The following is a 13,066-nucleotide window of genomic DNA, read 5'->3' on the forward strand; positions in this document are numbered from 1 at the left end:
TTCCAATATTATTCAGTTCAGATAGTGCAGAAGAAGAATTTGCTGCCTCAGGCGACTGAAGTGTGTAAAATTCCTTAGTGGTATAGATTCTTCCCAATGAGGTAGAAAAGGGAGGGGGAGCTACATGTTATATTCAGATTTCAGTGATTTTTGGCTTTTAATAAAATTTCTTACCTGTAATGAAAAGAATAAATATGTTATATCAGTGCCTCAGAGGCATCTAGGATTAGCTTGACAATTGACCAAGAGCTCCAAAGTTATGTTGTTGATACATACAATGTAATGCATTCTTTAAAAAATTTATACTTGCATTTAAATCCTTCTACAAGCAGAATAAAGGGGAACATGTTATAAAATCCACAAAGTGTAGTAGCCTTTTGGGAATGCCTCTTTTAAGTTTGAGTGCTGCACATGTCCATCCAAGAGATGATGTTGATGATCACTGTGAGGCTGAGATGAAATGAAAATAAAAGCATAAGAGGGACCCAGGATGGGGAGTGGTGGTGAATTTGATGTGCAGGACCTTTAGTGTTAGATTCTACAGTCAGGAAAAATGGAATCTGCATGAATCCCAGCTCAACCACTTGTTAAAAAGAAGAACTTTCAAGAAATTACATTTAACAGAGTTTGTTTGAACAAAGACTAATAGTAACTTGTTGAACCAGAAAAGTTTCAGAGAACTGCACTCTGCCACATGAACAGGCAGCATTTATAGACAGAAAATGTAAGTGAGGCCAGAAACAGCTCCCCGTTTGCCTTACTGGAGCATGGTCTGATCAACTGGCAGCCTGTGATTAACTGAAGCTCAGGTAGTTGAGGCTTTCAGTTTATCACAAAGTTGGGTTGCCGTTCTTTATGTAGAGACTCGAGGTACAGAGACAGCCTTAGGCCAAATTTAGTTGAACTTACCATATTCCTTGGGTAAGATATTTAACTTCTTTTATCTTCAGTTCCTTCATTTAATAGGTGGGAATAATTCTTTCAAGGTAATCATGAAAATAGGAGATAAAGCAGGTAAAAGTACCTGGTCCAGGAATTGACATAGAGTAAGCACCAATAAATCTTTGTTGAAATGAATGCTATCATTTTGCCAGATATTGAATGCTTTATAAACAAGCCAAAGAAAGGCCCTGTCTACTGGCCCTATTTTTTTTTTTTTTTTTTTTTTTTTTTACTTCTTCATAGCACCCCAGGATCCATTAGCTCAAAAGCCTGCCAATGCTAAATTCAAACTTTTACACATCCACTTGTTTTCAATGTAGCCAAAATAAGCATATTTTTAGCCATTTAAAGTCCTCTTGCTTTGCATGCCCCATGAAACTGCACCCATCAATCAGCCATAGGTAAGAAAACCCTGGGGCTATAAAATACCCTAAGCCTCTGATGCCTTTGGAGCTCTCTGTCCCAGAGGCTACTCACCAGGCTGCTGAGTGACGTCATCTGGACACAGAGCCCCCCCCCTCTCTCATCTTCTCACCCCCTCCCAGTTCCCTTGCCTTCTTCCCTTTCTGGATGCGGGCCCTGTACTGCTGCCTGTGGAAGGTCTTATGCTGGGAGACTTCCTCCTCCTCTGTGAATCTGTCAAAATGCCACCCACATAATGCTTGTTTTTTGCTACTGCCACTTCGTAGTCATGTCTTTTTCCTTAATCAGCACTGAAATCCCCTGAACTTACTACACTGAAGCTTCAGACTTCCCAGTAGAGACTGGGAAGACTTGCAGTCAAGAGAATGGGGAGCAAGGAAGAAAATAAAGTTAATTGGGGCGTTCTTGTGTACTATATCATGCCAGATTCTTTCCCAGGATATCTAACCTAATCCTTATAACAAACCACATGGATGGGCTTTATTAACCATGTTATTGATGAAAAATCCAAGGCTTTGGGAGCTGTAAGTAAATCACCCAAAGTCACAGAGGTAGTAAAATGGCAGATCAAGGATTTGAATGCAGATTCATAGTCTTCCCACCACACAACATCCCTCTTCTTTGACTTTTCTCTTTCAAGCAACCTCTTTCTTCTCCTCATCTAATTGGCCATGGCATCCCATAGATACCAGCGCTGCAGTAGTCCTCAAACGTTACAGGCTAAAGGAGCTAGAGATGCTTTATTTAGTCCAAGCCATGTCTCAGTGGCCACACTGGGACACAGGAAAGGTGAGGACATTTATTTCCATTCCTACTGTTGCCCACTTGATTTGGTCCACTTGATTAAGACTATAATTGTCTGCAGATTGGATTTCTCCTCGTCTATCTTTTCAATTTATCTTATAGACTGGAAGAACAGTTTTAATCATATCTTTTCCTTGCTTAGAAGTCTTTGGTAGTCACTACCGTCCACTGAGTTAAGCAGACATCCCTCTGGCTTGGCTTTCTTGGTCTTTGGCCCTAGAACCACCATCAACTTGGCCTATCCCTACAACAGAACCCTACCTGTACCTTCCAGAATGTCACCCAATTCTCTTTTTTTCTCTCCAAGCCACTGGTTGATTGAGAAAGTGCTGTGAAAGGTTTTGGATAAAACCGTGGAATTTCTAGAAACAAATGATAAGCACCCTCTTCTCTATGACTTTCTTTTCGGATTTATCTTTCAAACTCCAATTCAACTCTCATCTTGCCCATTCCATCTTTCCTGATATTCATAATGTTGCTCTGATCTGAGCAATCCCAGTGCTTAATTTTCACCTCTCTTATAGTATATCTTTTACTGAAGCCATTTTGTCACCTATTTTGCTACCGTTGAGGCTTCTTTGAGGGCAGGGTCTGTTTTTAACTTATTTTGTGCCCCTTGCAGCATCTTCCTCGTAGTACTCAATAAATATTTGAGTTAAAAGAAATTGCATGAAAGTGCCCATAGTGTACGTATTTTAATAGAGTTGCTAATTAAACTAAAAAGGCATTGAAATGCAAGACAGAAGACTGGGCTCAGTCCTTGACTTTAAAAATTTTTTTTTTTTTTTTTTTTTTTTTTTTTTTTTTACTAATTATTAATAGCCGTGAGGCTGTGGCTACTGAGCTTAGTTTCCTCAAATGCAAAATGCCAGTCATATTAATTGCCCCATATAAATAATCAGGATAGTGTGTGGACCAACAAGTTGGATAACATACATGAAAGTACTCTGTCAGTTATGAGCTACTAAACTCATATACTGCATTACTGTAAGGTTCAGTGCACACTCAAATATAGCTTCAGACTTCTACCAGTAGAAAAGTGGAGGTTGAGAAACCAATATGTGGTGCTATTTGCTGGTTATAAAGACTGTTAGCTCTGCAAACTTCTTGGTTTGCCTTTGCATGAAAATAAGTTAGTGTCTCTTAAATACAATCATACTGCCAATTTTTCTCTTTATACCATTGAGGTTATAGACCATATCTCTGTTAAAAGAGTTGTTTGGCCAGGCAACATGGCTTTCCCCCGTAAACCCAGCACTTTGGGAGGCTAAGGCAGGCAGATTGGTTGAGCCCAAGAGGTTGAGACCAGCTTGGGCAACACGGCAAAACCCTGTCTCTGCAAAAGATACAAAAATTAGCTGGATGTGGTAGCACATGCCTGTAATCCCAGCTACTTGGGAGGCTGAGGTGGGAGGAATGCTTGAGCCCTAGAGATCGAGGTTGCAGTGAGCCAAGGTTGCACCACAGCACTCCTGGGTGACCGAATGAGATGTGTCTCAAAAAAAAAAAAAAAAAAAAAAAATTGGTGTTAGAAGTTTCTTGAAAAATTTAGGTTGGTATCAAAACTCTTAGAGTATTATGCTTAGGGGTGACTGTGTATTTAATCCAAAAAGACAGTTTTAGAATTGAATAGATGGTTGAGTCCACAAACCCCACATCTCAGAGGCTAATGGATTCTTCTCAACACAGGCGGTGAGACCCTGGTCATTGGAGTGGCGAGGCTGGTGAACTATACGGATTTGGATGTGGAAGTCCACATCCAGGATGCCTTGGCTCTGGTTCACACACAGTCAGCGTGGGGCCTGGAGGTGGCACTGCCTGCACTTCCAGCTGGCCTCCACAGAATTTCTGTCTCTATCAATGGGATCAGCATTCACTCACAAGGGTGAGGTGGCCACTTGCGTTAATTTTAGGTTTGTTTGATGGTCTGGCATTCAGCTAGGTCATTCTAGTTTTGAGTTAGGTGTTTTCTTTTTCCCTCGGAAGTTAGGGGTTAAAGACATGAACATCGTAACATTGGAACACATCTTAGAGACCTTATACAGACAGTTTGCTCTTCTCCTCAAAATACATATGGCTCTTCTGGCTTACTCTTTCTTATCTCTCTCTGTCAGTTATTTCCTTACCATCTCCCTATCTTCTGTAGGGTTGATCTCCACATCCACTACCTCACAGAAGTTTTCAGCATCGAGCCTTGCTGTGGGTCCCTGCTGGGTGAGTGGCTCGTGTGTGACTGTTATCAATTATCCAGCAATTCTATTTGCTGGATATTCAGACTTTGTTTCTGGATTAATTTGCCAGTGAGGTCAGAGAGAGGGGAAACAGGAGAGAAACTTTCCTCAGGCTCCAGGAACTGAGGGGTGTTTTTAAAAGGCTGTTAAAACTTGGTGATTCATTTGCTCAGGAAATTAAAGAATTTTTATGATAAGGACATATGCCTATGCCTGCTCCTCTTCTTTTCCTTCTCCTCCTCCTTCTCCTCCTCCTCCTCCTCCTCCTCCTTCTTCTTCTTCTCCTCCTCCTTCTCCTTCTCCTTCTCCTCCTTCTCCTTCTCCTTCTCCTCCTTCTCCTTCTCCTCCTTCTCCTTCTCCTCCTTCTCCTTCTCCTCCTTCTCCTTCTCCTCCTTCTCCTCCTTCTCCTTCTCCTCCTCCTCCTTCTTCTTCTTCCTCTTTCTTCTTCTTTCTTCTTCCTCTTCCTCTTCCTCTCCTCTACCTCAGTCTCCTTCTCCTTCTTCTTCTTCTTCTTTTTTTTTTTTTGAGACAGAGTTTCACTCTTGTTGCCTAGTCTGAAGTGCAATGGTGCCGACTTGGCTCACTGCAGTGTCTGCCTCCCAGGTTCAAGTGATTCTCCAGTCTCAGCCTCCTGAGTAGCTGGGATTATAGGCAGCCATCATCATGCCCGGCTAATTTTTGCATTTTCAGTAGAGACGGGGTTTCACCATGTTGGCCAGGCTGGTCTCGAACTCTTGACCTCAGGTGATCCACCTGCCTCAGCCTCCCAAAGTGCTGGGATTATAGGCATGAGCCACTGCGCCCGGCTGAGATGTGCCTGTTTTTCTAATGAAAAGAGGATGAAGCATCGGATGGGTGGCACTCTAGAGTGGATATGAGAAAAACAAGGGCAGCATGTCCTACAGTCGCCCTTTAGATGCTGTGCATGCAAGGAGGGGAGGATTGAATCTGTGGGACTTCACTTTCCATGAGAGAGACAGATGAAGGACTCAGAAATAGAAACACACTTGCTGATATGGGAGATGGAAGAACAAGACAAATAGATCAATCACTAAAACTGTTTTCAGAAAGAATGGAAAGCAATCTAGTGACATGTCAATGATCATTGTGATCGTCTATAAGATAGCACATTATCCTTTTTGAGTGTAGTAAAATCCTCCTAAAAGCCATGTTGCACAGTTTGGTTATGCTGTGGGTCATGTTACTCCAATCCTGTCCTGAAGATGGGGTTTGATCTTTGGTGGCCTCTCTACTGGAGAGTAAGGCAAAGATTCTATGAAGGTAGCAGCAAATTTACCAGCACGATGCAATGACTTTTAATGTCTCTCCTGTATGTGGAATATAGAATATATGGTACAATAAATAGAATACAATAGAATGTATAATATGTGGAATATTGGACTATTATATAGAACAATATAGAAGATAGAAGACTTCAGTGAATTTGATTTTTCATTAGCATATAAGTTGAATGTATACAGGACAATGTACAAATTATATATAGCATACAGGATAATATGTCCAATAATATAACATATGATAAGAAGATTAAGATATTTGATTTTTCATTAGTGTATAAGTTGATTAAAGTGGTGCCTTCTAGGATATACAAAGGTACTTGAAAAGTTTGTGTTAAAGACATCCTTCCTATATAACAATTTGTATTATTTTACTGTTATGTGAATTTACCACATCTGACTCCTGTCTAAATAATCACAAATTTAGCATTGGTGTGGGTGAGAAAAAATAATTGAGGTTTCACTAACACATGCCCTACCTTCCACTTAATTGCCCTAGGACTTGCACAGGTGCTGTGAGTTCTTAGTTAAGAATTTCAGCTGTAATATTTTGTTTTCCATATTCATACTTTAGGAGGGACCATCCTCAGCATCTCAGGAATAGGCTTCAGCAGGGACCCAGCTTTGGTTTGGGTACTTGTGGGCAATCAGTCCTGTGACATTGTGAACTTAACGGAGGCGAGCATCTGGTGTGAGACCCTGCCGGCCCCCCAGATACCCGATGCGGGCGCTCCCACTGTCCCAGCTGCCGTGGAGGTCTGGGCTGGCAACAGGTCCTTCGCCCGTGGTCCTTCACCAAGCTTGGTGGGGAATGGCTTCACCTTCATGTATGAAGCAGCAGCAACACCAGTAGTCACTGCCATGCAAGGCGAAATCACAAACAGCAGCCTGAGCCTGCGTGTGGGAGGAAGTAACCTTTCCAACTCAGTCATCTTTCTGGGGAACCTGAACTGTGATGCTGAGACACAGTCCTTCCAGGGTAACTCAAGCCTGTCTGGATGCTCCGTCCCTCTTCACAGTCTGGAGGCCGGCATCTATCCTCTGCAAGTACGTCAGAAGCAGATGGGATTTGCTAACATGTCTGTGGTGCCCCAGCAATTTGCAGTGACGCCTCGGATAATGGCCATCTTCCCATCGCAGGGCTCGGCGTGTGGTGGGACCATACTCACTGTGAGGGGGTTGCTTCTTAACTCTAGAACGAGATCAGTTCGGGTTGACCTCTCGGGTCCTTTTACTTGTGAGATTTTGAGTTTGGGAGACCACACCATTCTCTGCCAGGTTAGCCTGGAGGGTGACCCCTTGCCTGGAGCTTCCTTCTCCCTGAACGTCACGGTCCTGGTCAATGGGATAACCAGTGAGTGTCACGGGAATTGCACTCTCTTCATACGGGAAGAGGCAAGTCCTGTCATGGACGCCTTGTCCACAAACACCAGTGGGTCTCTGACCACTGTGCTGATTAGGGGTGAGAGGTTAGGCACCACAGCTGATGAGCCGATGGTGTTTGTGGATGATCAACTTCTTTGCAATGTAACTTTTTTAAATGCAAGCCACATTGTGTGCCAGACAAGAGACTTGGCCCCAGGACCCCACTACCTGTCAGTTTTTTATACAAGAAATGGATATGCTTGTTCTGATAATGTTTCCAGACACTTCTACATTAGGCCCCAAGTGTTTCATTATTTTCCTAAGAATTTCAGCATACATGGTGGAAGCCTCTTGACCATAGAGGGCACAGGCCTGAGAGGACAGAACACCACGTCAGTCTACATTGACCAGCAGGCCTGCCTGATGGTGAACATCGGTGCTGAGCTCATCCGGTGCATTGTTCCCACAGGGAATGGCTCTGCTGCCCTGGAAATAGAGGTAGATGGACTTTGGTATCACATAGGAGTCATTGGTTATAGCAATGCCTTTACCCCAGAATTGATCTCTATTTCTCAGAGCGATGGCATCTTAACCTTTGCAGTGGCCCAGATCTCAGGAGCTGCAAACATTGACATTTTTATAGGAATGTCACCCTGCGTGGGTGTCTCTGGTAACCATACCGTTCTTCAGTGCGTGGTCCCTTCCCTTCCGGCCGGGGAGTACCATGTCAGAGGCTATGACTGCATCAGAGGGTGGGCCTCATCTGTCCTGGTGTTCACCTCAAGAGTTATTATTACAGCAGTGAAGGAGAACTTTGGTAAGTCAAGCAAATAAGACAGCACACTTTCTTTATGTAAATGAATTGGTGGCTCCTTTCACTTCTGGGAAGTAGAAAATTAACATGATCTGCCTGAGGGAAGGAAAGAGAAGCCCACTGGCTTCTTACAATCCCAATTCCTTCCTGAGGCTTGTCTTTGTTATGCTCTGTTTATGAAACTTTTTAAATTTATCAAGGAAACTGTGCATTTCTGTGAAACTGTGCATATCAAGGGAACTGTGCAAATCTTTGATTGTATTTTGATTTGATGCATTAACTGAATTTGTGTTCTAAATTTGTGTTTTAAATTTGTATTTTAAATTTGTAAAATACAACTGGATTTGTGTTTTAAATTTGTATTTTAATTAAATAACACCATTTGTAAGAGCTCATAATTTGATCATTTAAGAACATGAATGCCTTCACTTAGTTTTAGGCCATGTCTGCCAATTTGCATTGTTTAAAATGTATTAAGTATTTTTTTTTTAATCATTTTGTAATATTTCACAAGTGGACTCATATTTCAACAATAATAAGCCAAATGTATAGAACAATTAAACTGATTGAACTGTTTTCTCCCTTTAGATATACCAAAAATTGCCTAGGCTTTCCTTCCAGTGAAGAAAAGATTTCAATTTCTATTCACTTAAAGCCTTATTGCACTTGAGATAGTTCAAATTTAGTTATGATTTAGAAAGTATAGAAAAAATTATAGAAACAGAATCTTAGACTGATGAAGTACTAAGACATTTCTCAGAACAAATTTGTTCTCAGCTTGGTGGAACACTGTGGGGACTGAGATTTGGCTCTAGTCTGTCACTGATTTAACTAACTTATGCTTGACTTTTCTAAAACTCAGCTTCCTTATTTGATAAGGGAATTTGGACTGGATGATCCCCAAATTCCCCTTTCTACTCCCTAAGATTCCATGTTTTTATGATGGAAGAGCAGGGAAATAAGAAATGCATCTTAAACAAAAGCATTATTTTTGAGTTAGTCAAGTACCACTTAGACTTGGTATGAAGGCAGTAGTGATGCGAACTCTGTATCTCAGTGTGAACTAGAAATGTGGACTACTTTTACTCATACAAATGTCCCAAAACATGTACTGTTATTGCATCACTATTAACAATAGCAAAAGAGGAGAAATAATGGAAATTTCAATTGATAGGAAAGTAGTCAAATAAATTGTATCATGGCCCTATAATGAAATTCTAAGTAACTATTAAAATGAACTGTATCCATAGAGTTTTGGAAAAATATCTATGCTATACTTTGAAGCAAAAAAGCAAGTTCCAGAATGATATGGATAGAATAATCCTTTGAATCAGAAACATAGATGCTTAAAAATTCTGAAAGGAGCCATAAGAAACTCTATACCTGGATACCTCCAGGGAGGGAGTCAGGTGGTTGGAGGAATTTTTATTTTCATTTTATGGCTCTTTGAATAAAAAGTTTAAAAACTATAAATAAGCATTAATTTTCTATATAAAGCACAGTAGGGTGTTGAATGTGATTGGGATCAGACAGAACCAAGGCCAGAGCCTGAGTGGAGAGGAAACTGAGGCCAGCAGGCACCTCTAGCCAGTTGTGTGAATTCTGAGGATGTGAAAAGAAGGATGGGTAGTGAGGAAGCAAAGGTTTGAATTTTGGGTTGAGTAGAGAAGGGAGGTTTGCATGTATGATCATGAGCTTGTACCTTTGTCTTTAAAGGCTGCCTGGGTGGAAGGCTGGTGCATGTGTTTGGAGCAGGATTTTCTCCAGGGAATGTCTCAGCTGCTGTGTGTGGTGCTCCCTGCCGAGTCCTGGCTAATGCTACAGTGTCTGCCTTCAGCTGCTTGGTTCTGCCCCTGGATGGTGAGTAAAGATGCCACACACATACATTTTAAAGCATATATATGGGAATGATATTCTTTGGTTAATTCTATTTTTGTGATTAATGCTGTACTGACTACTAATTTCTCTATGTGTGCCTAGGAAAAGAATTTCTCTACTCCCCATAAAAATGATAGTTAGAATCTGGGGCCACCTGTTACAATGATTCATAATAACTTTTGTCATATTAATAGGTCAGTGTTAGGTGAATATTGAAACACTTATCACCTGTGTTCTTAACTGCAGTCTTAGGATGACGGAGGAAGTGATTCTGAATTCTGAATATTAGTTTCAATGCCAGCTATAGGAGTCACGGAGGAAACAAGCTCTTGGCTTTGTTCTGAGGTGAGGCTGCTGAAGACATCTGCTTATTGGAGGTACCAGTAAAGGGATGGAGATTGTCAAGCTGGATATCACTTGAAAATAAGCTTTGTGTGTTCAGTTTTCGGTTTCTTATTACAGGCAAAAGAGCCAACACTCATGTTGTCTTCTTGTTCTCCAATGTTCACGTAATTACTTACTTCTTATTCAGTGAAACACCACAATTGCTCACTACTTTAAGCTGCATAGCCATCATATAAATTGTGGTGTGAGAAGCCATGTCTTTGTGGGGAAAGAGATGAGAGAGGAAGTTGCAAAGCTTGGGGATTCACAACACACGGTAATACCCCACTGAGCTTCAGAAAAAAAGAGTCAGAAGGAAGAAATTCCTGTTATTACTACAGGACCTTACTGCATTTGAGATAGCTCATATTGAGCCAGGTGATTATCTTGTTTGCCTAATCGTAAATCTTGTACCGGTGCACTTAACCATTTACATACCTCCTTTCTGTGTAGTGTTGTAAGTTTTATTCCTAACTTATTTGTCTGCAACTTGAATGTGGGCTAAAGATTTACAGAATGATAAAAGCACCACATCACCTGAGCTTGGACGAGAATTTAATGATGGATAATGCTATTGTGATGGAAGTTTGTGCTGTGTTGTCTTATACAAAGAAGAGAAGGAAGAGAGGGAGGAGGGGGAAGAGGGAAGAGGAAGAAGGGGAGGAGAAAAAAATTTTTGTTTAAAATGCTAGAAATTGAGTTTCCTATTATCATCATGTATATAAGCACAACATTATGGAAGAGAGATAGATTCCACAATGGGAAATTTAGGACACAATAGAAGATTGAAGTTGAAAACATTGTCTGTTTGATTCACTACCTCCTCAGCTTGGAACAGTGTTGTCGAGGATATGTGCACAATTAATGCTTGATGAGGAATAAATGAAAGATTGGGAAAGAGTGGAAACAGAAAGCTAAGACTGCACATTTATAGGCTCTAATTTTTAACTAATACTGCTACATTTTTTGAAAAAGCTTTCACATATACACTGCTCAAATTAATATACTTTTAAAAGCCCCGTGTTACTATTTCAAAACACTTAATTTCAACTAGTATAAGACAAAAGTCAATGAAGTTTCAGGGTCAGGTAAGTTGTGATATTTTAGGTTTTATAACTTCTAGGGGAAGAATAATGAAAAAATTATTGTGTTTAGAAAGATTTAGAAAAGAACTCAGCATTCCTTGATTTTTTTAAAGAGGAAAATGAGTTGGAAACTGTAACTATTTATATGGCCACTAGGTGTCACCAAACACTCATTGATTGTGCAATGCACACTAGAGAAATGCATAGTTTAACTAATTTTCCTTTCATAAAAAAGTCTTTTAAAAGACTTTCAATCAGAATGTCTAAAGATCGAGGGGAAATTGTGAGAGCCAATTCCAGAGGTTTCTTACTTAAGATCCAAGATGGGATTTGGGGATTCTGTTAACCTGCTGAAACTGGATGAAGCATTTCGAGTATATGATTGTGTATTTTTTTTTCCCCTAGGAAGCAGGTCTATAATGGACATCAAATTGTCAAAGGGGATATGTCTTAGACATTACTAGAAACTACTACTAATTTCTCGATTTTCAGACAGGATTGAGTACAACCAAGTTAGCTAAGAATCACTTGTATTTTTAAAGATTTTTCAGAGGAGAATTTCCCAGCAGCAACCCTTACTAGTGTTTTGCAATTGCTCTTCTCAGAGAAATCCATCCTCCGCCTAATGGATGCTCCCCTACTCTAGTTTTTTCAATCTTAATCAGCGGGTGGTTCTTTGGAAAGCTGAGTAATCTCAGTTCCTCTATGGCGGTGGATCTGGAAGTGTGTTTCCTGGAGCAGTAGCTGCAGGGGCCTCACCTGGGAGCTTGTTAGAAATGTGAATTCTTGGGCCCTACTGAATCAGAAACTTTCCAAGTAAGCATTTTAGTATCTCACTTCTCAGCCCTCTCCGAAATCCTACATTCTTTTCTGATTTGAAGCTCCAAACGAGGAAGCTGTTCTATACAAGGAAGTTCTGGTCAAATTGGATAACATCGTAAGATGCCTGTGTGTCATCTGATCCCATATTTGTTTGTAAAATTATAGCGCCGTCTTGCTGGTTAATAAGCTTTCTGTTCCCTACTGTTATCCCAAGGGGTGCGTGTGTGTGCGCACGTGTTTCCACCATGGCTGCACACAGCTGGACTTTCCTCATATTTATATGATTTCCTTTTTTCTTTTGTAGTTTACTATCTTACTCTTTTCATTTGTTCTTTTGTTTATTTCTGTTAACTTCTCTCATTTACCAAGGTCGCTTTGAATTCTGACCCATGCTTTGAGTTTTTTTCTTCAGTTTGACTTTGTACAATAGAGTGATGTTTCACATTCCAGGTTACAGATAATGACCCTGAACTCAAACGTTCCTAATTATTGTTCTGTTTATGCCGGTGCCACAGGACTAATATGTTTTCTTTACATGTGTGGGGCAGGGGGAGTTAAAGCAGGGGGCTCTACAAATGTGCTTTTGCTATTTTGGGGGTCACCCATTTTTACCATCCCCACAAATTGTACTTCTAACAATAGGAGAAATTTACTTGTTCTTGTAATGAGTTGCCAAAACATCCTGTTAGGTGAAACTAATACTTTGTGTTTGTTTAAAATGAGCAAAATCTTTGCTCTTTGGCTTTCTTGCGTTTATACCTTGAATTATACCACGTGATGTTTTCATGGAAACTTTAACTTTTCCATAAGGCAGGGAAAGTGAAAGTGATTAAGGTCACACAGCTATTTAGTGGCAAAACTCTGAGTAAAACCCGTGGATTTTGATCCCCAGCCCTGGGTGATTTTCATAATCCAGCTTGTCAATTTGCATCTACTTAATCACTTTTAATGAATTCATTATTTTATAGGTGTGGAACTTGTTTTTATTTGCCTTAGGGGTTACTAACTGGAAAGTTCTTA

At 40.5% G+C, this 13,066-nt stretch overlaps 1 protein-coding gene across 1 annotated transcript in view; it reads left to right on the top strand.

The window, feature by feature from the left end:
• PKHD1 (PKHD1 ciliary IPT domain containing fibrocystin/polyductin) overlaps nucleotides 1–13,066 on the top strand; it is a 464,388-nt gene that overhangs the window by 55,522 nt on the left and 395,800 nt on the right. Inside the window, 4 exon segments of the mRNA XM_005552760.5 lie at nucleotides 3,859–4,054; nucleotides 4,316–4,383; nucleotides 6,273–7,880; nucleotides 9,594–9,737. Coding sequence (XP_005552817.3) covers nucleotides 3,859–4,054; nucleotides 4,316–4,383; nucleotides 6,273–7,880; nucleotides 9,594–9,737 — 2,016 coding nt within the window.

The sequence above is a fragment of the Macaca fascicularis genome, chromosome 4 (genome assembly GCF_037993035.2).
Source record: "Macaca fascicularis isolate 582-1 chromosome 4, T2T-MFA8v1.1".
NCBI lineage: Eukaryota > Metazoa > Chordata > Mammalia > Primates > Cercopithecidae > Macaca > Macaca fascicularis.